Here is a 26,234-nt window from a genome sequence, read left to right as displayed (position 1 = left end):
TTTTAAAACAACTTTAATAGTTTATTTTGGCAGTATAATCCATAAAGAAAATAAACAACCCACGTTTAACAGAGAAATTACGAGATTTTTATATTTTATTCGCAGTTTTGTGTTCGGGGTGTCAAAAATTCCTACAAAAATTCTGATACACCTTGTAACGTGCCAATAAGACAGTTTGATACGTGAAGGCACATCCAACAGCCGTCGTTTATGTTGCCGCGTGCTCGCGTGTAGCGTAAACGGAAGCTGTAAAATGGCGGAAAATAGTCCCTGGGTTCAGGGGTTAATACCATGCAAACGGTAAATTTGTGACCGGTTTGATTATCAGAGTAGTTGTCAGCGACCTCGATTACCTCTAAAAACAACAAATTAGAGTGGTGTTCTGTTGTAGCGTGCCGTATCGCTATAATTTACCAAAAAAATTTTTTATAAAATGAAACCTTAGTTTGTAATCGATAATAATAACAAAAAGGAGTTAAAAAAACAAAACAAAAAAGACGGAAAATTGTGAAGTTAGAGGGGCCAGGCTCGACAACGTCCGCCATTTACCAGTTATGGTGCTAATGCACTTATTGATCCGCGCTATTTTTTAAATCGTATTTCCAAGTTTAATTAAAGTTTTATTATATTTTTTTTATTATTCAATTGTAAGGTTTACAGAATAGGTACAAAACAGCCTCCCCTCCCCATGTTAAGAATGGCTTTTTAAATACTAACGTTATTATTTCAGCACGGATCAATAAGTGCGTTATTTCAGCACCGTGGCAAACGTGCACAAGTACCTAAGTTTAAATTATTGTAGACTTATCTGCCCTCATTTTTTTTTCAAGACATCCCGAAGCTAGTTCCGTTTTGCTTACTCATAAAATTTGATTTTCTTAGTTAAAAATAAAAGTACTTAATCAATTTTTGGAATATCTTCGTTCCGTGACGAGTACGTAAATCAATGTTAAATTCTAAGTAAGAACCCAAACATAAATAAATAAAAGATTATGTTTCCGCGCGTACTTCCAACATTCCGGGGTTCATACCATGCAAACGGTAAATTTCCGACGGAAACGGTTTTCATATTCTTTTTCAGCACACTGAAATCTACAAAAAAAATATTTTTTTCTTTAAGAACGTGAGACGGGCATTAAAGTAAAATTTTACCAAAGCAACAATATAAAACAAAACAAAACATTATGCAACAGTGTAAATATATGAGTAAAAAAAAAAAAAAAAAAAAATGTAGTATAGTGATAAATCAGTGTCTAAGAAGACGGGTTTAATTTTATGTGGCCTGTTTTCGACAGTTGTCGTAACTAGTTACCGGATTTTGCCGAGGCAATATTGGCAGTAATGAAGCCGATTCTGTTTTTTTTTTTTTTAAATTAGTAATCTGTTTTGTTTAATTTTATTATTGATTTTTAACATTAATTGTTTCAAAAAGTTTTTACGACTGCCAAGATTAAATGACGTCACTTTTAAGGGAAATGAATATCCTATGAAATAAAATTCCACTGATTAATAAATAAACGGCTCTTATTATCACTTAGTGAATATTAAAAAAGACAATTAATTTAAGTATCGTTATATAATTAATTAGTTAGTCATTATTTAATTTTTTAACAAAAATAAACCCCAAGAACCGAAAATAGTCGGAAATTGCCGAAGATTCAACGGAAGTGTACGTAACGAACGATGTTTACGAAGGCGGCAAACTAGATTCGCACATTATTTTTTTTATTTACGATGTTTTTTTAGAATTCAATTCTAGCATTATTTGCAAACATGTCGAATCCAAATAACGGGAGTTCTGTATCGGTTGCCCTCCAAAAATTATGTCGACTTGTTACTGGCTGTGCGGAAGGTAATTGTATTGTTATTGTTATTATTATGTGTGTTCGAAACTAAGTTGATCTGTTGCCGATATTTGTTTTTTTTTATGCTTCTCACTCCTCACTCGATTGCTCGTTAAAAAGTTAATTAAATCGCCAAAACTTGTATTTTTATGCGTATATATTAAAAATAATACATGGAAAATAAAAAAGGACTAACATATAAAATTAAAAGCTTGAAAAGAAAGTCAAGTTCCTAAATGGTAAACTTGATTAAAACAACTTGAAAACTTTTCTGAGACAAAGTTTTGATTAAATCCTATTTCAGTCACCTAAATTATTTAAAGTGGAATCGATTTAGGCATTACCCTGAAACAACTGTTTTTTTTTTTTTTTTTTTTTTTTAAACTTTAATTTATAGAAAAAGTAACAACAGCAAAGCATTAAAAACCCTAAATGTGAGTTTAGTTTCATCGTATGCGTAAAACGAAACGCTGAAGTGAAATGTCGTCCAGGAAAATATAGTTGCTATTTTTGTAAACAAGTTGAGAAGGAGCTTGCTAAGGAAGAACGATAACTCGTTCATACTTTTCTATTTTAATATTAAAGCATTTGTTACTGCATCTAACAGCGAAAAAGGGATGAAAAATAAAAACGCAACAAATAAATGTTACCAAAGGCAACTTAAGTTACGCTTAATCCTTGTACAGTTTAATCAAGACATTAAAAATTGAAAATATCGAAAAAAGTTTAAATGGGTTTGTATTACTGTACACGTGACATAGATTCAAAAAAGTTGTAAAAAAAAATAAATGTTATCAAAGGCAAGATAAGTTACTTTTCTACCAAACTGGATATATTTTTCGTGTTTTCATTCAATGTAACATGTTTATTCAGCTCGAAAAACATACAGTGTTTACCGATGTATTGGAAAATCCAAGATGGCGCCTGATTCTCTCTTTAACACGCTAAGTTTGGGAAAAGGTGTTATAAATAAAAAACTGGATAAAATACTGTTAAAAACTTGCTCAATATATGTTACCGTGACATAAGTTGACATATATTCGGCGGGTTTTTAATAGTATTTTGTATAGTTTTTTATTTATAACACCTTTTCCCAAACTTACCGTGTTAAAGAGAGAATCAGACGCCATCTTGGATTTTCTAATACATCGCCGACATCGGTAAACACTGTATGTTTTTCGAGCTGAATCAATATGTTACATTGAATAAAAACACGAAAAATATATCCAGTTTGGTAGAAAAGTAACTTATCATTCCTTTGATAACATTTATTTGTTATATATTTGTTTTTTGACAACTGTTTCGAATCTATGTGTACCCGTTTTACAGCGAAAAAAAAACAAACAATTTGTTATGATACAGAACAAAAGGTTCTATTTTTTGGAATAAAAGCTAGGATGGGGAGAAAGTGTCGGCGCTTTAACTGGAGTTATCTCCCGTGGCGTTTGCAAACTCCAAACAAAAATTAAGAAAAAATCCAAGATATCTACCTTCAACGTGCTGTCATAAAAACGTGTTTTTCCACTGTAAAAAATTTTTTTTCGATCAAATTAATTGAAATTTTTTTCCGGAGATTTTCAGTTCAGAACGGATATGTACAATATAGCCTTTTTTCGATATTTTCATTTTTTAATGACTTGATTAAACTGTACAAGTACCACATTCATTTGTTGCATATTTGGTTTATCACCTCATTTTATTCTGTTACAATAACAAATGCCCAAATATTCTATTGTACAAATCCCAAGAGCGATAGGAGTCTTCTATTATGGCTGAACGTGACACAATGTTCAATGAGCGAGATCGGAGATGTGCCGCTGTACAACTCATGCTCTCTACTGATCCAAGTTATGACAACAGAACCATTACTAGCACCATCAAAATGCAAATCCAGACGGTTCAACGCTTGTGGTCACAAACCTGCATTGATAACCCTTTGGAGCTCGTGGAGCAAAAGCCAAGGACACCGCCAGGAAGACCCAGAAAAGGGTCCAGGAAATCATTGATGAAAATCACCGGCGGCTTATTCAACAGATTGCCAGAGATTTAAGCATCTCATACACAACTGTGAATGCATGTGAAGGAGGACTTGAAGTGTGGGTCCTACAGACGCCAGACAAGCCAGATCTTGACTGAGAACATAAAAAACCTCAGGTTAATCAAGTCTATCAGGTTGCTCAACAAACTGAAGCATCCCAAAAAGCCAAACATGCTCTGATTCTTTTCAGACAAAAAAAAACTTCTGCCAGGACCAGGTGCATAAACAGCCAGAACCATCGCTAGATTGCCACGAATAACAGGGACGTCGGCTTGAAAGCTAACACCAAAGTGTACCTGGGTATGTAAGAGTGTGGTGATCTCCTGGTGCAATCAGGTGGTCCCTGGCAGACCCTGGGTGTGGCAGCAGAACTCAGCAACGGCTCACAAGTCCAAAGAGACTCATACTTGGCTTCAGAAAGAATGCTACGACTTTGTACTCTTTTCTTACTGCTTCCCCTCTTCCGCCCCCGACTTGAACATACTGAATTACTTTGTTTGGTCATACGTTGAGAATATCACCAACATGACCTCCCACAACATCAAAACCAGCCCGATCGTCACCATCTGCCAAGTATTTACCCAGCTTCTGCCGGTGTTTATGGAAAAGGCATGCTCCCAGTTCTGGACTCGTATCAAGGTGGTGATTGAGGCTGAAGGCGGCTACATTGAATAGATGTCAGCTCTACTACATAATCAAGTTACCTGAATTGATTTCTTCAATAAAAGTTTCAAATAAAACTGGTGTTGTTTTCTTTTAGGGAAAAAATTTTATCGTTCCACTGTATCAATTTTTGGTTGTACACTAGGTGTATCAGAATCGGCCATTAAAAATGCCATATATGAACTTGAATAAATCGACTTACTATATTTCAAAGCTTATAACTACTTGAAAAATGTAATTCAAACCCTAATTTTTTTTCGATTAAAGGAGCAAAGACCAAATTTAACAAAAATAACAAATTTAATAGCAAATTATGCAATATTTGTTTTTTAAAATCGTTTTTTTTTTTTAAAGAAAATCAACAAAATTTTACTTACTTCGATTATAAAAAATATATATAAATTCCAAAAAATCACTTACCTACAAAAAATTCTATTCAATGTGTATTTCAATTGTTCATTGTTAAGAATTTATCCATATTTATACTTATATTATTCTATGTGCTTTTTAAATAAAATACTTTTTTAAACAAGATTAAAAAAAAAAAAGACGCAAACTCATTTTTTGACTGTTCAAATAAAGGGAGACAAATCTATGGGTTTTTTTTGTGATTATCTTATGGTGAGTTATAAACGCCATAATTAATATCTCTTTTTATTGCATGCTGTTAACCAAAATTAGTATTTTTGGGCCTCTGTAGATGAAAAAAAGCACATCTTCACTTATAAGATTTAAAAATAAATGTTTGTCTAAAATATTATATTCGGTTTATTGGAAAGAGCATAAAATTTCACATTGACCCTGAAAATATCATAAAAATTGAACCAATAGAAAAATTTTGATAGATTTTTAAAGTTTAAAAATTTAAAAAAATTTCACTCGTAAAATTCAATTGATTTCATACGTAAAAAAAAATGGCTGGTTGAACGCGCTCTAGCACTTTGTAAACACTGTTTTTTAAAAAATAAAAAATAATATTTGTATTATTTTTTAAACAACTTTAATAGTTGAACGCTATTAAAAGTTAAATTCTTCACTAGTTTGGAGACGGAATGCGTTGTTGTGATAAGTGATTTTTTTCTCTACTAATTCGCACTTTTTATTTTAAGATTCAAATATTAATAACTACATTTTATTTCAGTATTTAATTTATATATTTCTGTTGTATTAAATGCTAGCTTCTTTTTTTTTTTTTTTTTTTTTTTCTCTCGTCCATAAATGTTTATTTATCTACCGAGTTGATTGCAAAAATAGATTACCTAATTGTACTCATTTTTAGTTCGTGGGAGGGGAATCTATCACCATACTTTCCCTTAAACAGGTCCGTTGGACTTTTATTAAGTACAATACTTAATAGTTATTTTTTATTTATTTATTTATTTTTTTTTTTTTAATGGAGAGTAGAAAACGCATTGTGGATGCGTTATCGGCAGCTCCTGTTACTCTCGCTTCTTCTTATTTGTCCCTCAGTCCTCATTTTTTAAATGAGTGATTTTTCTGACAAAGGGAGAAGAAAAAGCTGTTTTCTAGGTTGGCAGTATTTTTGCGCGAACAGTTGGCAGAGTTGGTGGAAATTTTCTGTTTCTATGTCTATCCTTGTAGCCATGTCACTAGTAAGGGTGCTGGAGGTAAACGTTTTGTCTGGGCTGACGTTATCCGCCTGATAGTCAGGGACCCGAACCTTGGATTAACCACTAAGGAGGCTGTCCTATCAGCAGGTGCAAAGTACTGGGGCTGCTGTATTGCCATTTGGTGAATGGAATCTGGACCATGCAGTAGCTTCTGGTGGGGCCTCTCGATGCCATACTAGTGGGTAATTGTTACGGCTTTACCTTATCATGTGGTACAAAAAAAAAAAAAAAAAATTCTTCGTTTCTTTTTCTCTCTTAGTTTCCCCTCTCTGTCCTGCTCTAAGTAAATCTGTCGACCTAGTCCACAAATTCCAAAATTTCATCATGACAAGTTTCAAGAAAAAATACACGATTAAACCCGGTTCTCCAACTTCCAACGTAGACCCCTACTACCATGTCTCCTTCTCCAACATCAGGGGTCTACGTTCTAACCTTCCAGAGGTTGAAACCCAATTACAGGAGACTAAACCAGACCTTTTATTTTTAAGTGAAACTGGCATTGGACAGGCTATTTCCCTAGATGAGTTTGCAATTACAGGATACTCTAACTTAACTTCTAAATCTGACCCCCAAGATCGCCATGGGCATGGAATATGTGCCTATATTAAAGATAGCTTTCCATGTGGGAGGGACATCTCCAGGGAAGATCCTAACTTACCCTATATGTGCTTCCGGGTTGCTTTAGCTCACACTACTGCATTTATATTTACTCTCTATCGCCCCCACAACAGCGGAGTTACTATCTTTCAAAGCATATCTGAGAAAATTGACCAAGTCCTTTCTACTTATCCTTCAGCTAACATTCACGTATGTGGAGACTTCAATGTTCACAACGTCGAATGGTTGACCCACTCAAACAAGACCGATGATGAGGGGAGGTTCTGTCATAATTTCTCCATTGCCTATGACCTCACTCAGATTGTTCAGGAACCTACCCGTGTGCCCGATAATGACGGCCAGTATGCGAGCCTACTAGACCTTTTTCTCACAACTTGCCGTGAACTATGTTCAGTTTCTGTTCTGTCGCCTCTTGGATCTTCCGACCACTCTGTTGTATCAATTAAGATAAAAATGAAATGTAATAAGTCCCCAGACGTACCACTTCATCGTACAGTATATCGATACACTAAGGCTGACTGGGATAGCTTCCGTACATTTATATCTGATCTACCTCTGCATTCCATGTTTAAAAAGGATGTGTCCTCTATAGTATTAGACCTAACTGAATGGTTAATTGTAGGTATTGACCATTTCATACCCTCTAAAAAGTTTCAGCAAAAACCTAACAGCCAGCCATGGTTCTCTCCAGAATGTGCTGCTGCCATTGCGCACAGAAATCACTTTTTCCACTGCTTCAAACGTAATAGATGTATGGAAACTAAAGCCGTTTTCAGGACTGCCAGCAACCATTGTAAGAAAGTAATAAGGAACGCAAGAGAGTTGTATGCTCAATCTGTTAAGTCCAAAGTAGCTGAGCAGCGGCTTGGTTCCCACCAGTTTTGGCAAATAGCAAACAGAATCCTGAACAGAAGCGTGTGCTCCATCCCAACTATTATCAATGGACCTGAGGTAATCTCGTCAGCATCAGACAAAGCCAAACTCTTTGTCAAGAACTTTGCAGCTAATTCTACCCTTTGCGACCAAGACCGCCAACCCCCAATATTTCCTCCTGTATCAGAAAACACGCTATGTGATATACGTATATCTGTACGTGATGTTGCCAAGCTAATCAAAAACCTTGATTCCAGTAAAGCAACTGGCCCTGATGGTATTCCAATTATAGTACTCAAAAAACTTCAACCTGAACTAGCGCCCATACTTACAAAACTGTTTAAACGTTGTCTTAAGGAGAATAGTTTCCCATCTCCCTGGAAAATCTCATCAGTATGCCCTGTATTTAAGAATTCAGGTGATCGCTCATCCCCCTCTCAGTACAGGCCAATAAGTCTCCTGTGCGTCATGAGTAAGTTGCTAGAATCTGTGTTAAATACAGAAGTAATCAAACATCTCAACAAAAATAACCTTCTTAGTGACACTCAATATGGTTTCCGTTCTGCTAGATCTACAGCAGATGTCCTTACAGTTATATCGCATAGGATTAGCAAATCTCTCGACGGTGGCAATCTTTCTAGGGCAATTGCTCTTGACATATCTAAAGCCTTTGATAGGGTATGGCATAAAGGTTTACTTCATAAGATCGCTAGCTATGGTATAGCTGGAAAAGTCTTCTCAATTATTAAATCATTTCTTTCTGATAGGTTCATAAGAGTAGTAGTTGAGGGGCAAAAATCAGAAGCTCACAGTATTAATGCCGGTGTCCCTCAGGGATCCATCCTGGGCCCAACTCTTTTCCTGATCTACATTAATGATCTTCCAAATCATATCCTTACATCATTTGTAGACATTTATGCTGACGGCACTACCATTTATGGTACCACATCTAAGACAGTAAACGAGCAAGTACTCTCCAATTCTCTCTCCTCTGATCTTGAGCATGTAGTACAATGGGGAAAGGAGTGGCTGGTTACTTTTAATGCATCTAAAACCAAGCTTCTCTCTTTACATCATCAACATTTTAATCCACATTTGTCATCAATTGAAATGAATGGCTCTCGTCTTCAGGAGGCCTCAAGTTTTGACAAGCTTCTGGGCTTGACCATTACTCCTGATCTTAAATGGAGCACGTATATCAAATCTGTTGCCAAGGCCGCTGGAAAAATGGTGGGATCTTTCTATCGATCCAGTAGATATCTCACTGCTGATGCTATTCTCTATCTATATAAGAGCCAGGTACGTCCAAGGATGGAATACTGTTGCCACATCTGGGCAGGAGCTGCTAGAAAGGACTTGTCCTGCCTTGATAGAGTTCAAAATAGACTTCGTAGCCTCGTAGGAGATGTCCTTTTCTCCTCCTTACTACCTCTATCTCACAGAAGAGATGTTGCGAGTTTGTCTCTGATGTATCGTTATTTTCATGGAAAGTGTTCAACTGAGCTTCAATCTATGGTCCCCCCTCGCCAAACTTTCACAAGAAACACTCGTCTAGCTGTAAACACTATCAATAATTTCCCCCCACTCTTTATCTGTGCCTAAACCTAAACATAGATTCCATGAACAAAGCTTCTTTCTTAGAACTGCACGCCTGTGGAATTGTCTTCCGTTTTCCTGCTTTCCGGCTGACTACAATATGGTTGTGTTCAAGTCTAAGGTAAATAAGTTCTTGATGAGCCGTTCCATATAAGTTATTAAATTTACCAAATTTTCATTACTAATGATTACTATATTGACCAACTTCTACTGTACACTCTTTAACCCTTATCCTTGAGTGGCCTCTGGGCCTTGATAATGTGGTGATGCCTTTGTAAAAAAAAAAAAAAAAAAAAAAAAAAAAAAAAGTTTATTTTGGAAATATATTCAATATAGAAAATAAACAACCCACTTTAAAAAGAGAAATTACAAGTTTTTTTATATTTTATTCACAGTTTTCTGTTAGGGGTGTCAAAAATTCCCCCAAAATTCTGATACACCTAGTTGTACACATGTTTTGTCATTTTTGCCATCTGTGTGCCTCACTTGAGTACATTGCAAAGTGATCTGATCTTGAACCAGACTGTCATAGAGGCCATAAATTACATGCCTGACATATCCTTTTATACAGGGTGTTCCAAAAGTCTTGGGCACATTTCAAGTCCTCATATCTGCTTAATGTGCCCAAGACTTTTGGAACACCCTGTATATTTTTATTCATATGTTGCAAGCACACTGTATGAGTAGAGCCAATGCTGAAAGCACAATGTATGAGTAGAGCCAATATGTTACAAGCACAATGTATCAGTAGAGCCATACATTCTGCACAGGGGACCATATCCGATCACAGGTCTCTACTGGCATGTAGGCAACTAGTAAAGTTGCTAAAAATCATTAAAACATTTTCTATATAAAAAAAATATTTGATCAATTTATGTGACTTTTGGAATATGACATTTTAGTTCCATGATGGGTACATACTTCATAAAGATTTTTTCTGCAATTTAGTTTTTTAAACTAGGTTTAAATAAGCACCTAAAAAAAAAAAAAAGTAATACAATGTGTAATTATCAAAGTTAATGAGAAATACATGTGCATGTGATGTTGTCTTATGATTTTATTTTCTGTACATCAAATGGTAATTTAGCAAAGAAGCCAAAACAACTATACGAAAAAATATATATACAAGAAATAAATGTTATCGTAACCAATAAAAGTTAATTTTATACCGACCTGGCTCATTTGTTTTGGTTTTCAAGTAGTTTTCATTGCTCTTTATTTAATCCCCAAAATTCAGTTGTTCTGAGTGGATTTGTAAAAAAAAGAAAATAGCGACATCTTATTTGGAAGATGCAAGAAGGCTCGTTTATAATTTTTTGGTATTTTTTTGAGTACCCAGCATACTATAAACACCCCAACCTCCCCATGTTAAGAAAGGCTTTCAAGGTTGGGAGGTGTTTATTCCTAAAGCCGTTCTTAACATGGGGAGGTTGGGGTGTTTATTCCTTAAGCTGTTCTTAACATAGGGAGGTTGGGGTGTTTATAGTACGCTGGGCACTCTCGTAAAAAAAAAAATACTAAAAAAATTCAAAGCACCTATAAACCTTGAATTTAAAACGAGTTTTTTTTGTTTTTTTTCCAAAAGAGATGTCACCATTTTTTTTTTTTTTTTTTTTTTTTTTCAAATCCACTCAGAACAACTGAATTTTTTAGATTAAATAAAGAGCAATAAAAACTACTTGAAAACCAAAACAAATGAGACAGGTAGGTATAAAATTAACTTTTATTGGCTAAGGTAACATTTATTTTTTATATTTATTTTTCATATAGTTGTTTGTTGGCTTCTCTGCTAAATTATCCATCAAATATCTAACATGGAACAATTACTCGGAATCGTGAATAAGGAACATCTGAACTTTTGGGGTATTTGGATTGGTATCTGAATTGGAAAAGTTTGTGCTTATTTTCCGTTGCTAAAAATGATTCTTTTAATTTTTTTTTTTTTTACTTTATTTACTATTGCTGATAAAGTGATAAATTTTTCTTGATTATAAACTACCAATAAAGCTAAAATCTATACCCACCCCATCCTTAGTGTATTTTTACATTTACAAAAATATATGAACATATTACGAGTTTTCTACAATAATCCAGAAATTAAGACAAATAACAGCAACAACTCTCTAGCTAAATATTTAGAGATTTAAAAAGAATCAGAATCTATAATTGTATTGGAATTGATAAAAAATATTGGAATTATCACTAATCTAAGCATTCTGCAACAAATTCCTTCAAATTCATATGCAAACATGAAAGAAGTAAATATTTTATTATTATTAATAATGAAAACCTGTTAGAGAGTTCTGATAGATCTAAGCAAGGTAATATTGATTATTTTCCCTTGCTGATGAGTTGACAATGGTTAGTGGAATCTTGTGGTTTACAGCGATTTGATAATGATTAAGTTCACCAATAACGTGGCTTCTCTGAAACTGACACTTCTAATGCTTCCTCAGGTATCGTACTTAAAATGTGATATATTAGATATATTTATACCTGAAACACAAAAGTAAATATCAATTAATATAAAATATTGATATTTCAAACTTTTACTGCTGCTTTATATGGCTCTGAGTGCTAGCTGTCAGTGAAAGAAACAGAATCTTTAAACATGTATGAATTTTTTTTTGTGGAATGATACTTCTTTCATGTCTATATAGGTGTATAAATGTTGGGGGTTTGTATCCATGGCGTTCTATTTATTTTTTAATTTTTTTCAATTTTCTTATTTGTTCTAGCTTGATGCCAGACATTTACTCACTATCTCATACATTCGAACTGAAATCTTTTTAAGATTCTAACTGTTCCTTTAAGTGCAATTGGTTGTATTTCTCTTGCATTTGGTTCACCAGGTATATTTGACTGGTAGTTTTTGAACTTCTCTATTTATTTTATCTAAATTATTTATTAAGGTGACCAAATTTTTCATCTATAAATTCTTGGCAATCATTTTTGTATTATATTGATGTTAAAATATTTGGAAACTGTTTTTTATTGACCATGAATTAATATATATATGTATTTTTAAAGTTTATTTTTCATAACACACTAATTATCCACTAATTTTTATTATATTCCAGATGAAATCTTGCCTTATTATCAGCATGCGATCAAGATAATTAGCATGTAAGTATAAAAGCACTCCAGAAATTTTAAAATGTCTGACCTGTGAAATCTTCCATTTCTAATTTATTTCTTTATCTCTGAAATTTAAATGTATCTGAAAAAAGTTTGAAAATAAACTATTTGAAAACCAAATGTATGTCTACAAATCAACAGAACTCTGAAACTAATAACAGATAAAGAAAAGTATCTCGCAATTTAACCCCTGGCCTACGATGGTATTTTCACACACATTGCCTACGATGAATGTGAATTTTTTCACATCACATAAAATCAAGTCTATGGTCTTTGAAAAATAATTTTTTTATCAAAAAACAACACAAACATTCAAACATGGGTTTCATTCATTGATTAATGCAGTTAAGGCAAAAAAGAATTCTACAGTCCTTGAAGACACCATTGTTGCAGTTTGTAATAGAAAACTAGGTGTTAAAAAATTAACAGCCAGCATAGCCTGAGGATTAAACATTTAAGACATGATTTTTGCTACAAATGACGAATAAAGCCATATAACATTGCAGCAACAAAAACAGGAAACTTCTCACTTCAAACTGCATATCTGATTTGATAAAAACCGAGATATCAATGCATCTATACTGCTAGTAGTTCTCTCTGGTCTGGAGGGTGCCAATTGGCAGAGAAAATAACGGGAAAACAACTTTAAATTTAAGACATGATCGTGTTCTTCAGTAAAAATAGGAAAAAACTTTTGAAGATATCTATATAATAATATGTAAAGACAATATCATGTTTGTACATACATCATTACCCTTGATCCCCCCTCCCCGTTTTTTTTTTTTTAAATAGGATCACACAATCTTAGAAGATACATTTAAAAAAAGTAATTTAAAAAATTTCCTGGTGCTACCAGATCAGGCTGCCCTGTGGCTTCCTGAGACGAAATGCACCTACATTGACGTTTTTTTGTTTTCTGATCTTTTTTGTAAAACTTAATTATGTTCTGCAAAACCAAAAACAAAAACAACAGCCTATTCCCCCCTTATTTTTTCCTACCTTACTCCCGGTCCTGGATATGACCTTAAACTACATCCGATGGTGAGGTCCAGCTTACGGGCTTGGGGAGTGTGGAGCCACCTCTTAATTGCCATTGCTCCCAGGTCCACCCTGACCCGGAGTGGTAGTACCTGTTAGGGTCCCAACTATGGGTTAAATAGAAACAGATTTTAAAAAGGAAAAGAAACAACAAAAAAAGAAAGAAAAAGAAAACAAATATATTCTATTAAATTATCTATTTATTTATTTATTTTTTTGCCCTGTCGGTAGGGCATGAGAACAAACCGACTGTCCCCCTGCAGAGGGTAAAAATCCCTCAATGGGGCAACCAGTTAGCCGTGGGTTGCTACCCGTAAAGTCTTAGGACGTGGTCCTGGTGATTGAGCGAACCTAAACCAGGATACATAGAAGTTTAGGCACCGCAACACATTACTTTGGCCCTTACTTCGATTAGACGAGCGGTCGGAGAGGCCCGATCCGACCAATCGGCCAGTCACGCCAAGCCCCACCATATATTGCCCATTCCAAAAACCCACTACTAATACAACACATCCCCCCTCTCCCACAAATAACTCTACTCCCTAATATATGATGGAAAGCGGTGGCTGAGGGTCAATCGATTAGGTGTGAATATCGATGACGAGGCTGTAAACCCCTCAGGATTGCTACAGATCCCATAGCAATATCAAGAGAGAACAGATAATCATTATGATACCACCAAAGTCGGTTATATCATCATTGTATCCCTGTAGAGGCTGGGCGAATGGGTTTCCCCCCAGGCTCTTCCCAAATAGGACTCCGAGGTGGGTGGGGAACAAAGATGACGAAAAAAGAAAACAAAATATATGGCTTATTCCTCCCAAAAACCACCCAACCACCCAAAGAGAACCCACTCTGATGTCTCTGACATCAGTAGCTCTGACGAAGAGACGATAAAACCAAAGAACTCAACATTCGTAGTAATAGAATCAATGGAGGAAACTCCTTTGAGCAAACTATCACCTTTTACAATTGAAAAAAATCTTAAAACTCTAAAACCAAAGTCTATTAAAAAACAATTTAACGGCAGCCTACTAATAGAAACCCATAACGAAGAACAAACTAAAGAAATATTGAAACTAAAATTATTTGAAAACATCAAAGTCAAATGCTACAGACATCCAACCCTAAATACCTGCAAAGGAGTAGTGAAAAGCCACGAACTTGCACTTTGTCCCTTGGAGGAAATCCGGACAAACTTACAGAAACAGAATGTGTTAGATGTTCGCAGAGTTCAAATTAAAAAAAACGGTGAGAAAATCGATACCAATACATATATACTAACTTTCGATTCCCTCACCATACCCAAAGAAGTGAAAGTCGGATATATGAAAATAAATGTAGAAATTTATATTCCAAACCCCCTCCAATGCTTCAAGTGCCAGAAGTTTGGACACCATCAAGATCGGTGCACACGATTACCAGTGTGTGGAAGATGTGGAGAAAGTGGCCCACACATTGACTGCAGAAAAGATTTCAAGTGTGCCAACTGCCTGGGAAACCATGGCGCTGGCTCTAGATATTGCGAAATATGGAAAAGAGAAAAAGAAGTGACCAAACTAAAACATATAAAGAATATATCCTACCCAGAGGCCAGGAAAATCATCGAAACTAAAACATATGCAGATGCAACAAAAAAAACTAATCCAATCAACAATCAAAATGGTCATATACATGTAACGGATACAACTGACAAGAAAATTGATGTCCTAAACAAACTAATAAAGGAAATGAAAGAACTATTAGAAGAAATGAGGAAAATGAATAGTGCAATGTCTGCAACCAATCCAAGGATAATATTAAGTAAAGACACTACTGAACCACAAAAAGAAACAAAACCACAAACCATTTCTACAAAAACAACCGAACAACCATCAAACACATCACAAGCCAGAAAAGAATCAAAAATCCCCCCAGACAAAAAAAAAAAACAAACAAAAACAGGAAAAGAAAGATCCCGATCTATATCTCGAACAGGGACTCCGACAGAAAATAGATTTGAGGGATTGGAGACGAGGGAAGTTGAACACAATTCCAAATGATGAACAAAATATTACAATGGAATATCAGAGGGATAAAAGCAAACCAAAATGAACTCACATTATTAATAACAAATATGAGCCCAGCACTTGTCTGTCTACAGGAGACCTTTCTGAAAGAAAATAATACCATCAACATAAAACACTACACATCTTACAACTACATAAATAAAGATACGGACAGAGCTTCTGGAGGCACATCAATACTTGTGAAGAATGAAGTCCCTCAAAGACAAATAAATATAAACACAAACTTGCAAGCAATTGCAGTTTCAGTGACTCTACATAGAACTATAACACTTTGCTCAATATACATCCCTCCAAAAGATACAATCAATGAAACTGAGATAACTCAATTAATAAAACAACTCCCTAAACCCTTTTTTCTACTAGGAGATCTCAACAGTCACAATGTAATATGGGGAAGTAAAGAAACAAATAAAAAAGGAAAAGAAATAGAAAACATAATAAATAAAAATAATCTATGCCTCCTTAATAATCAAAACTACACCTATATGTACCCAGCAACAGGTACTTTCACCGCCATTGACCTTACCTTATGTGATCCTTCCATATATATGGACTATGACTGGAAAGTACACAATGACACCTGTGGGAGTGATCATTTCCCAATCATCCTGGAAAGTCTAAGTACTAGCACTGAACAAAAAACACCCAAATGGAACCTACATAAAGCGGATTGGGAAGACTTCCAGGAATAGTGCAAAAACCAATTAATTATCGAAAAGAATGATGAAGATGACCATTTGAACTACTTCATTAAAACACTCACAAACATAGCAAATAATACCATACCGAAAACAACCAAAACCAACAATCACAACAAACCTTGGTTCACAAAAGAATGCAGAAAAGCAATCAGAGCTCGACGAGCTGCCTTGAGAAAATTCGAAAAGTATCCAACAAGCGAAAATCTGGATTTCTTCAAAAACAACAGAGCAAAAGCCAGACGAATCATAAAGGAATCTAAAAGAACAACCTGGAGAAATTATATATCCAAAATTAATGTGAATACCAAGGCGAAAACAGTTTGGAACATGATGAGGAAAATAGAAGGAAAGTGTAGTAGTACACCAATATCCCACATCTCTAAAGGCAACAAAATATACACCGATCAAAAAGACATTTCCAATAACCTGGCAGATAATTTATCAAAAATTTCATCATGTGACAGACAAACAGAGAAATTCAAAAAGATTAGAGAAAAGGAAGAGAAAAAGAAAATTCTATTTAAATCACAAAATACTGAAAAATACAACCAACCTCTTACCTTGCCTGAATTAAAAGAATCGCTAACCAAATCCCATGACACAGCTACAGGGCCCGATGAAATTCCATATGAAATCCTCAAAAAACTTCCAGAAGCCTCAATGAAATACCTACTTGAAATTTTCAATATTATATGGTCCAGTGGAAATGTACCCGAGACCTGGAAAGAGGCCACAATAATACCAATCCCCAAATCTGAAAACTCAAACATCCAATCCCAATCAAGTAACGTCTCAGATCCATTGAATTTTAGGCCAATAGCTCTAACAAGCTGCATTTGTAAAACCATGGAAAGGATTATAAACAAAAGACTAATCTGGTTCCTGGAAACAGAGAATCTTATTACAGAATTTCAAACAGGATTCAGGAAAAACCGAAGTTCAATAGACCACATAGTCAGACTTGAAACCTTCATCAGAGAAGCCTTTGTAAGGAAAGAACATTTAACAGCAGTGTTTTTTGACATGGAAAAAGCCTACGATACTGTGTGGAAGTACGGTGTTACAAGGGATCTGAAGGCGCTTGGACTAAAAGGCAGAATGCCAATTTTTATTGAAAATTTTTAAAAAAATAGACGGTTCAGAATAAAGGTTGGCACAGCTCTCTCGGACTTGAAAGAACAAGAGAATGGAGTACTTCAAGGGAGTATACTGTCAGTGACCCTGTTCAGTATCCGAATTAACAACATTGTAAAAAACCTTAACCCTGGGGTAGATTGCTCCCTATATGTGGATGACTTCCTAATATGCTGTAGATCTAGATATATATCTATAATAGAAAGGAAGCTTCGATTGTGCTTAAACAAAGTAATGAGATGGACGGAAGAGAATGGATTTAGATTCTCCAAAAGAAAAACGAAATGCATGCATTTCTGCAAACTAAAGAACATGCATAATGATCCTGTCCTAACCATGGAAGGAATGCCCATACCAGTTACTGACCAGTACAAATTCTTAGGGATTTTATTTGACAAAAAGTTAACATTCATCCCACACATAAACTATCTGAAAAAAAAATGTAACAAAGCTGTAAATCTTTTGAGAGTGGTAGCACATACCGATTGGGGTGCAGACAGGGAAACACTCCTTAAACTTTACAGAGCACTAGTCCGCTCAAAGCTAGACTACGGTTGTTTCATATATGGATCAACCTGAACATCATATATAAAAAGCCTAGACCCTATTCACCATACTGGCCTAAGATTGGCCCTAGGAGCATACAGAACTTCCCCCGTGAACAGTCTATACACGGAAACACACGAACCCCCACTAGATCTAAGGCGAGAAAAGTTAGCCCTTCAATATTTACTGAAACTGAAGTCTTGCCCAAACAACCCTGCATACCAATGTACCTTCTATCCTAAATATGAAGAACTCTTTAACATGAGAAGAAAAACTATCAAAACGTTCGGGCTCCGAATGAAGGAAAGCATTGAAGAATCGAAAATTCCAATCTCCAGCATTCACAACTTCATACTGCCTAAAACACCCCCATGGACCATGAAACAAGTTGAAATAAAACTCAACTTAAACAAAAAGTCCAAATCTACCACAAACCCTATTGAATACCACGACGAACTTCAACATTTAAAATTACAATATTCAGACTACACCTTTATCTACACAGACGGGTCTAAAAGCAACAATCACACTGGATGTGCAGCAACGTACCATAAGACCACAATGAAGAGAAATCTTCAAAATGAAGCATCTATATTCACTGCAGAGACTATAGCTATCGATCTAGCACTCAACATAATTTCAGAGGAAACCACCAAAAACTTCATCATTCTCACAGATTCTCTATCAGTCCTATTATCTATACAAAATCAAAAACAAGAAAATCCACTAACAACAAAATTAATAGAAAAAATCAATATCCTTTCAACTACTAAAAACATTATTCTTGTCTGGATCCCCAGCCATGTGGGGATCAAAGGCAATGACAGGGCAGATACAGCTGCAAAAAGATCTTCTCACCTTCCAACTGACAATTTTAAGATTCCACATACTGATCTTAGACCCCAGATAAAAGCATACATACAGGAAAAATGGCAACTGCGGTGGAGTCAGCAAGAGGGCAACAAATTATACTCAATCAAACCTGAACTTAAGGAACGATGTCCGGATATCAAGAGATCACGCCGAGAAGATGTGATACTGACTCGGCTGCGCATAGGGCACACCAACTTTACTCATTCTTATATACTAAATGGAGAATCGGCGCCAGAGTGCATCCCATGCCAGGAGACACTCACAGTAAAACATATCCTAGTTGGGTGTGATGACCTTGCCCCAACTAGAAAATTATATTATACAGAAAGCAATATGGAAGACCTTTTTGAAAAGGTCAACTCAGCAAATATTCTAGCATACCTAAGGAAAGTAAATTTATATAAGAAAATTTAAGGAAATTTAAAGTCATCCAAATATACACATCCATGTATAAATACAACATTTAATTTCTTAGTTCAATTTTATAAAAAAAGGGAGGAAAGGCTGAAAAAGTCATTCCCCCCCCTCCCAATAAAAAAAGTTAAAAAAAAAAAAAGACTCCGGCATTAAATGACCACATAGGTTGATATGCCATAAAACCAATCAATCATTCAATCAATAAAAAATTTCATCTAATGTTATTGTTGTTGTTGAGCATTATTCATGATGATTTTGTTGGCATTTGTGCCCCCATAGTCTTTCTGTTAAAAATTCTTTCTAGAAAGAAATCAGGTATTTATGGGAGGGATCATGTGAAGGTTGCCAACATTCCTAAATGAAAGCGTTTTTGTGGAATTCTTGGCACACCCAGGTTGTCAGTCCGTCTCATTAACCAATGAGCTACCGTCACCTTGTATGAAACTCAAATCAAAATATGCTTTCTTGACCTTTGCGGCTATGATCAGTTTTGACAAATAATGAATAACAACCTCCAATTCACCACACTTTTGTTGGCCTTGTGCCTAATTTTTAGAGAAGGAAAAATTTTTTTTTTTTAATTTTTTTTAAATAATTCTGTTCTGTCATCATCATCATCATCATGACGGGCTCATTGCCCGGACCAATGTAACTCTTCCTCTCCAGAGTTTCCTGTCTTCCATCAGTTGCCTCAGATCTTCAGGTTCACAGTTGGCGTCGTGTGCTATTTGCTGAATGTACGTGGATCTAGGTTGTCCTTTGCTTGTGCGTCCGTGTCGTGGAGTCCATAGCAATACATCACTCACCAATTCATGCTTGCTCCTCAGACACTGACCAGCAAATTGTAGGCGTCTTTCTCTGATGGTATTAGATATGGCAGGTATGTTGCCATAAAGTTGCTGCTTCGTGGGATGATTTTGCCAAGATATATTTAATACTGTTCGTAGCGTACGGGTGTATGTGCCATCTAGTTTTCTTTCCAATCTTTTGGTGAGTGTCCAGGTTGTAGCACTGTAAACAAGGGCACTCTATCACTGCCTTGAAGAACTGCCTTTTCAGTTTGTTAATTAGTCCCGAAGTCCATACTGAACGCAGCCCATCCAATGTGGCTCATGCTTTTGAGATGCGAATTCCGATATCTCTCTCTGTGGAAACTATGTTGCTGCCCAGATAAGTAAACTCAGCTACTTCTTTCAGTGTTGATCAAACCAGAGCCCTGATCTCTCCTTTCACATTGAAAGTCATAAACTTTGTCTTATCCGCATTAATGTGGAGACCAATGTCATTTGCAGACTTTTCTAGCTTATGTAACAGTGTTTGTGCAATATCGTCTGCGTAATCTGCATCAGTTATGTGTGCTGATTGATGACGTCTGTTTCTGGATTTATTTAGGGTGAAGCCTAGCGTGTTGTGTATATCAACAAAGGTGCGAAGTACAAAGTCAATACAGACAATGAAAAGAAAAGGGGCTAGAGTATCTCCTTGTAGAACCCCGGTGCGGGTGTCGAAAAATTCAGTGTCCCCATCTGGCGACCTGACCATTGCTTGAGTGTGCTCATATAGCATCATGATAGCATTAATGACTTCATTTGGAATGCCATATTCTTTTAATATGTTGGCCATTTTTCCTCTATGTACGGAGTCAAATGCTTTGGAGAAATCTACAAAGATCATGACTGCCTCAATGTTTTTGGCTTTGACTCCTTCAATTAGTCTCCTAACAGTAAGTAGAGCGATTCTTTCTAAATCCATTTTGGTTCTTCCTGAGCACTTCTTCGATCTTTGGTTGAATACGGTTGAGAAGCATGGCATTGTAGATTTTTGCTGCAATTGGAGTGAGTGTTATTCCTCTGTAGTTGCTTGGTATGCTTAGGTCACCCTTCTTGGGGAAGGAAAGTATGCATCCTTCCCTCCATATATGAATAACTTTTTGTTTATATACAGAATTGATGGTACAATAATAGTGTCAGGCATCCATGGAATGAAAATACGTCACAAACTCATAAAAAGGATTTAGATAGACACTTGCATAATCTCCATGTATAATATTTTGATTGCAGAAATTCCCTTTTGGACCAAAGTACTGTAGGTTTGCAACAACAGATGCCACATATAAATTTATAATGTCTAGACTATTAGTCACTATCTTATATAACTATAGAACGCCATTTTAGATACATGTAGTCATTATGATAAAATGCTACATTGCACCCTAGGAGCAACACCATCACAATTGCAACATCTTAAAAGGAAGTAGTTCCAATTTTTCCTTCTAAATATCAAGTACTCCTACCACCACAAGTCAACACCAGGAGGAAATACACACCTTATACAGATATGGTGCTTTCACTCTTCGTAACTGGATCATAAACTCATAGACATACCATAATCTTCCCCATTCCTTTTCAAAAATAATAATGGCTCCTTTTCCAAAATCTGTCCTTTCTGATTGGCTGAGCGCTGAACATCTTCACATTCGGGAATCTAATTCTTTTGAACAAACAAACATTTCCTAACGTTCAAACATGGCATCACTTCTCCACATGTTCTTAAGCCAAAATTTCTTTATTTTACATTGAATACATCGTAGATGGATACTTTTTTATGCACTTATGTTTCCGTGCTGTTTTTGAGCATTGTATTTACAAGTTCTTATAGTTGTGTTTTTGTTTTAGTGTATGTATGTGTGTGTGATTGAATAAAATTCTTTTTTTAACACTATATAACTCTTTTTTGTTTAAATAAATCGTAGATGTTTATAAGCCCAAAATTCTTTTTATTTTATGTTAAATACATCGTAGATGTTAATTGTTCTTATGCACTTATGTTACCATGCTGTCTTTTAGTATCGTATTTACATGTAATTATGTTGCGTAGTCATCTCTAATAAAGGGGGCCGTCTGTGATCGTCTAAATGTCTTTCTATTACATATGTTCATATGCTTTTGGGTGTGTGTGGGTGTGTGACATGTCATGTATTTTTGGACATACCTTCTGCGTGGTCGATGTTGGTCCATCTGGAAACATCTGGAGGGGAGACCTGGTACCTGTTTTTGGGGACGAAAATTCATTTCACTCCAAGACAAGGAATTGGTTTTATAGTTTTTTTTTATTTCACTTTCCAGATGTCTTGCAGAAGGATGGAAAGCGAAACTCTGGCTTGTGTGGTTCTGTTCTACACACGTCAGCGTCCCCCCCCCCCCAGTGAAGGGGAGGAGACAACAGTAAAGCTGTCTGTCCTCTTCTAAGTCTAAACCAAATCTCTATGATTCAGCTAACCTGATCACGTGACTCACACACAATCCGATCAGCTGACCCTGACTTCCGGTCAACGTGTCTCAATATAATTTACACATCTCCTTCTCTTCATTCTATAACACTTACAGTCGTGTTTTTTTTGTGTGTGTGTGTGTTTCAGTACGATTGACTAAAATTCTTTTTTTTATACGCTAAATAAATTTTTTTGTTCTTAGGTTACCATGCTATTTTTTTAATGGAAAAAATTATTACACAAATGCTATAGCCGAATCTCTGAAATACCAAAGCAATTTATGCAAAGGATACAAGTTAGCGAAACAAGTTAATTAAATAACTAATATTAGTACAATCGGACAATGAAAGAATGTTTTATGAAAAAAGAAAAAGATTGCACGAATGTTAGAGCCGAGTCCAGAAAATTGCAGAAACATTTCAAAGTGAACTATAATGCTTGACTCTAACCATTTAATCATAACCAGAAATTAACAGTTTAAATATTTCAGAATCTCCTTATGTGTAATTTTGAAGCCTTTAAACTGTCAATTTTTTACTATTATCAAAGTGTGTGTGTGTATGTGTGTGTGCGTGATACAAATCAATCTGATACTTGTGTTAACCAGACTAAGCCACAGCAACGCGTGGCCGGGTACAGCTAGTTAAATATATTTTGAAACTACATTAATCAGGGTACTTGAATAAGTATGTTTCACTGTGAACAAAGCTGGTAGAGTAATATCATTGGGTGTGCATTGGCACCGGACGTCCACAGAATGGAAACATTTTTAAGCATGGCAGCAATATATAATGACTAAATAATATGATTGTAGAGTTCCTACAAGTCTTGATATTAATGGATAATCCCTTAAAAATCCCACCATTACACACGATATAATCTTTTTGGGGGAATTCCAACCACTGAATGATACAACTATGGAATTTCCACAAATCTTTCTAGTAATATTAAATTATTTGTATGTCTGTGTCAAGAAGTAATAATTCATACTGTATGTTGTATATATGCATATCTTTTTTCTTATGTGTTAATCCTGAGCTATGGCAGGGACTGTGAAGATATTATATATATCATTTATAGCATATGAAATTAAAAAAAGGTTAACATGTTTTTTTCAAACCTTTGTAAATTTAACATTTTTACTTTTCTGCTTTTTAAGAAAACAAGATTTAATGGATACAGTTTTTTAAAAATAATATATGATAAAAAATATCCCAAACAAAAAATATCAACATTTTTATCAGTTATTTATTTATTACTTTAACATTTGTCTTCATACTGTGTTTAATGTTTTCTTTCATAGGCATTTTGATACTCCGACAAATTTTAATGAATTTGATGTTGCTGAAAAGATCAAACGTCATCGTAAGTATATTAACATTTATAATTGTCATTTGAGGACATCTTTTTCTCTTAAAATATGAAGAAATGACAATTTCTTTCACAAAAGAATATAATTAACCAAACATAATAATTAATAAATATAATATATAATGAAAATATTTATTAATATAATTAAATATTATAATAAAATAATAGTACCTACCGGAAGTCAGGAACCTACCCGTGTGCCCGATAATGACGGCCAGTATGCGAGCCTACTAGACCTTTTTCTCACAACTTGCCCTGAACTATGTTCAGTTTCTGTTCTGTCGCCTCTTGGATCTTCCGACCACTCTGTTGTATCAATTAAGATAAAAATGAAATGTAATAAGTCCCCAGACGTACCTCTTCATCGTACAGTATATCGATACACTAAGGCTGACTGGGATAGCTTCCGTACATTTATATCTGATCTACCTCTGCATTCCATGTTTAAAAAGGATGTGTCCTCTATAGTATTAGACCTAACTGAATGGTTAATTGTAGGTATTGACCATTTCATACCCTCTAAAAAGTTTCAGCAAAAACCTAACAGCCAGCCATGGTTCTCTCCAGAATGTGCTGCTGCCATTGCGCACAGAAATCACTTTTTCCACTGCTTCAAACGTAATAGATGTATGGAAACTAAAGCCGTTTTCAGGACTGCCAGCAACCATTGTAAGAAAGTAATAAGGAACGCAAGAAAGTTGTATGCTCAATCTGTTAAGTCCAAAGTAGCTGAGCAGCGGCTTGGTTCCCACCAGTTTTGGCAAATAGCAAACAGAATCCTGAACAGAAGCGTGTGCTCCATCCCAACTATTATCAATGGATCTGAGGTAATCTCGTCAGCATCAGACAAAGCCAAACTCTTTGTCAAGAACTTTGCAGCTAATTCTACCCTTTGCGACCAAGACCGCCAACCCCCAATATTTCCTCTTGTATCAGAAAACACGCTATGTGATATACGTATATCTGTACGTGATGTTGCCAAACTAATCAAAAACCTTGATTCCAGTAAAGCAACTGGCCCTGATGGTATTCCAATCATAGTACTCAAAAAACTTCAACCTGAACTAGCGCCCATACTTACAAAACTGTTTAAACGTTGTCTTAAGGAGAATAGTTTCCCATCTCCCTGGAAAATCTCATCAGTATGCCCTGTATTTAAGAATTCAGGTGATCGCTCATCCCCCTCTCAGTACAGGCCAATAAGTCTCCTGTGCGTCATGAGTAAGTTGCTAGAATCTGTATTAAATACAGAAGTAATCAAACATCTCAACAAAAATAACCTTCTTAGTGACACTCAATATGGTTTCCGTTCTGCTAGATCTACAGCAGATGTCCTTACAGTTATATCGCATAGGATTAGCAAATCTCTCGACGGTGGCAATCTTTCTAGGGCAATTGCTCTTGACATATCTAAAGCCTTTGATAGGGTATGGCATAAAGGTTTACTTCATAAGATCGCTAGCTATGGTATAGCTGGAAAAGTCTTCTCAATTATTAAATCATTTCTTTCTGATAGATTCATAAGAGTAGTAGTTGAGGGGCAAAAATCAGAAGCTCACAATATTAATGCCGGTGTCCCTCAGGGATCCATCCTGGGCCCAACTCTTTTCCTGATCTACATTAATGATCTTCCAAATCATATCCTTACATCATTTGTAGACATTTATGCTGACGACACTACCATTTATGGTACCACATCTAAGACAGTAAACGAGCAAGTTCTCTCCAATTCTCTCTCCTCTGATCTTGAGCACGTAGTACAATGGGGAAAGGAGTGGCTGGTTACTTTTAATGCATCTAAAACCAAGCTTCTCTCTTTACATCATCAACATTCTAATCCACATTTGTCATCAATTGAAATGAATGGCTCTCGTCTTCAGGAGGCCTCAAGTTTTGCCAAGCTTCTGGGCTTGACCATTACTCCTGATCTTAAATGGAACACGTATATCAAATCTGTTGCCAAGGCCGCTGGAAAAATGGTGGGATCTTTCTATCGATCCAGTAGATATCTCACTGCTGATGCTATTCTCTATCTATATAAGAGCCAGGTACGTCCAAGGATGGAATACTGTTGCCACATCTGGGCAGGAGCTGCTAGAAAGAACTTGTCCTGCCTTGATAGAGTTCAAAATAGACTTCGTAGCCTCGTAGGAGATGTCCTTTTCTCCTCCTTGCAACCTCTATCTCACAGAAGAGATGTTGCGAGTTTGTCTCTGATGTATCGTTATTTTCATGGAAAGTGTTCAACTGAGCTTCAATCTATGGTCCCCCCTCGCCAAACTTTCACAAGAAACACTCGTCTAGCTGTAAACACTATCAATAATTTCCCCCACTCTTTATCTGTGCCTAAACCTAAACGTAGATTCCATGAACAAAGCTTCTTTCTTAGAACTGCACGCCTGTGGAATTGTCT

General features: G+C 35.6%; 1 protein-coding gene across 1 annotated transcript in view; it reads left to right on the top strand.

The window, feature by feature from the left end:
* Positions 1-1,654: 1,654 nt before the first annotated feature.
* LOC145296816 (gamma-tubulin complex component 3 homolog) overlaps positions 1,655-26,234 on the top strand; it is a 107,451-nt gene continuing 82,871 nt past the window's right edge. Inside the window, exons 1-3 of the mRNA XM_080142901.1 lie at positions 1,655-1,852; positions 12,344-12,389; positions 23,754-23,815. Coding sequence (XP_079999027.1) covers positions 1,774-1,852; positions 12,344-12,389; positions 23,754-23,815 — 187 coding nt within the window. The 5' untranslated portion in view covers positions 1,655-1,773. The remainder of the gene's footprint in view (positions 1,853-12,343; positions 12,390-23,753; positions 23,816-26,234) is intronic.

This window comes from Euprymna scolopes, chromosome 17 (assembly GCF_053919585.1).
Source record: "Euprymna scolopes isolate OS-2025 chromosome 17, ASM5391958v1, whole genome shotgun sequence".
Taxonomy (NCBI): Eukaryota; Metazoa; Mollusca; class Cephalopoda; order Sepiida; family Sepiolidae; genus Euprymna; species Euprymna scolopes.
The sequence above is the reverse complement of the archived record's forward strand: the minus strand, read 5'-3'. Positions and strand labels throughout refer to the sequence as shown.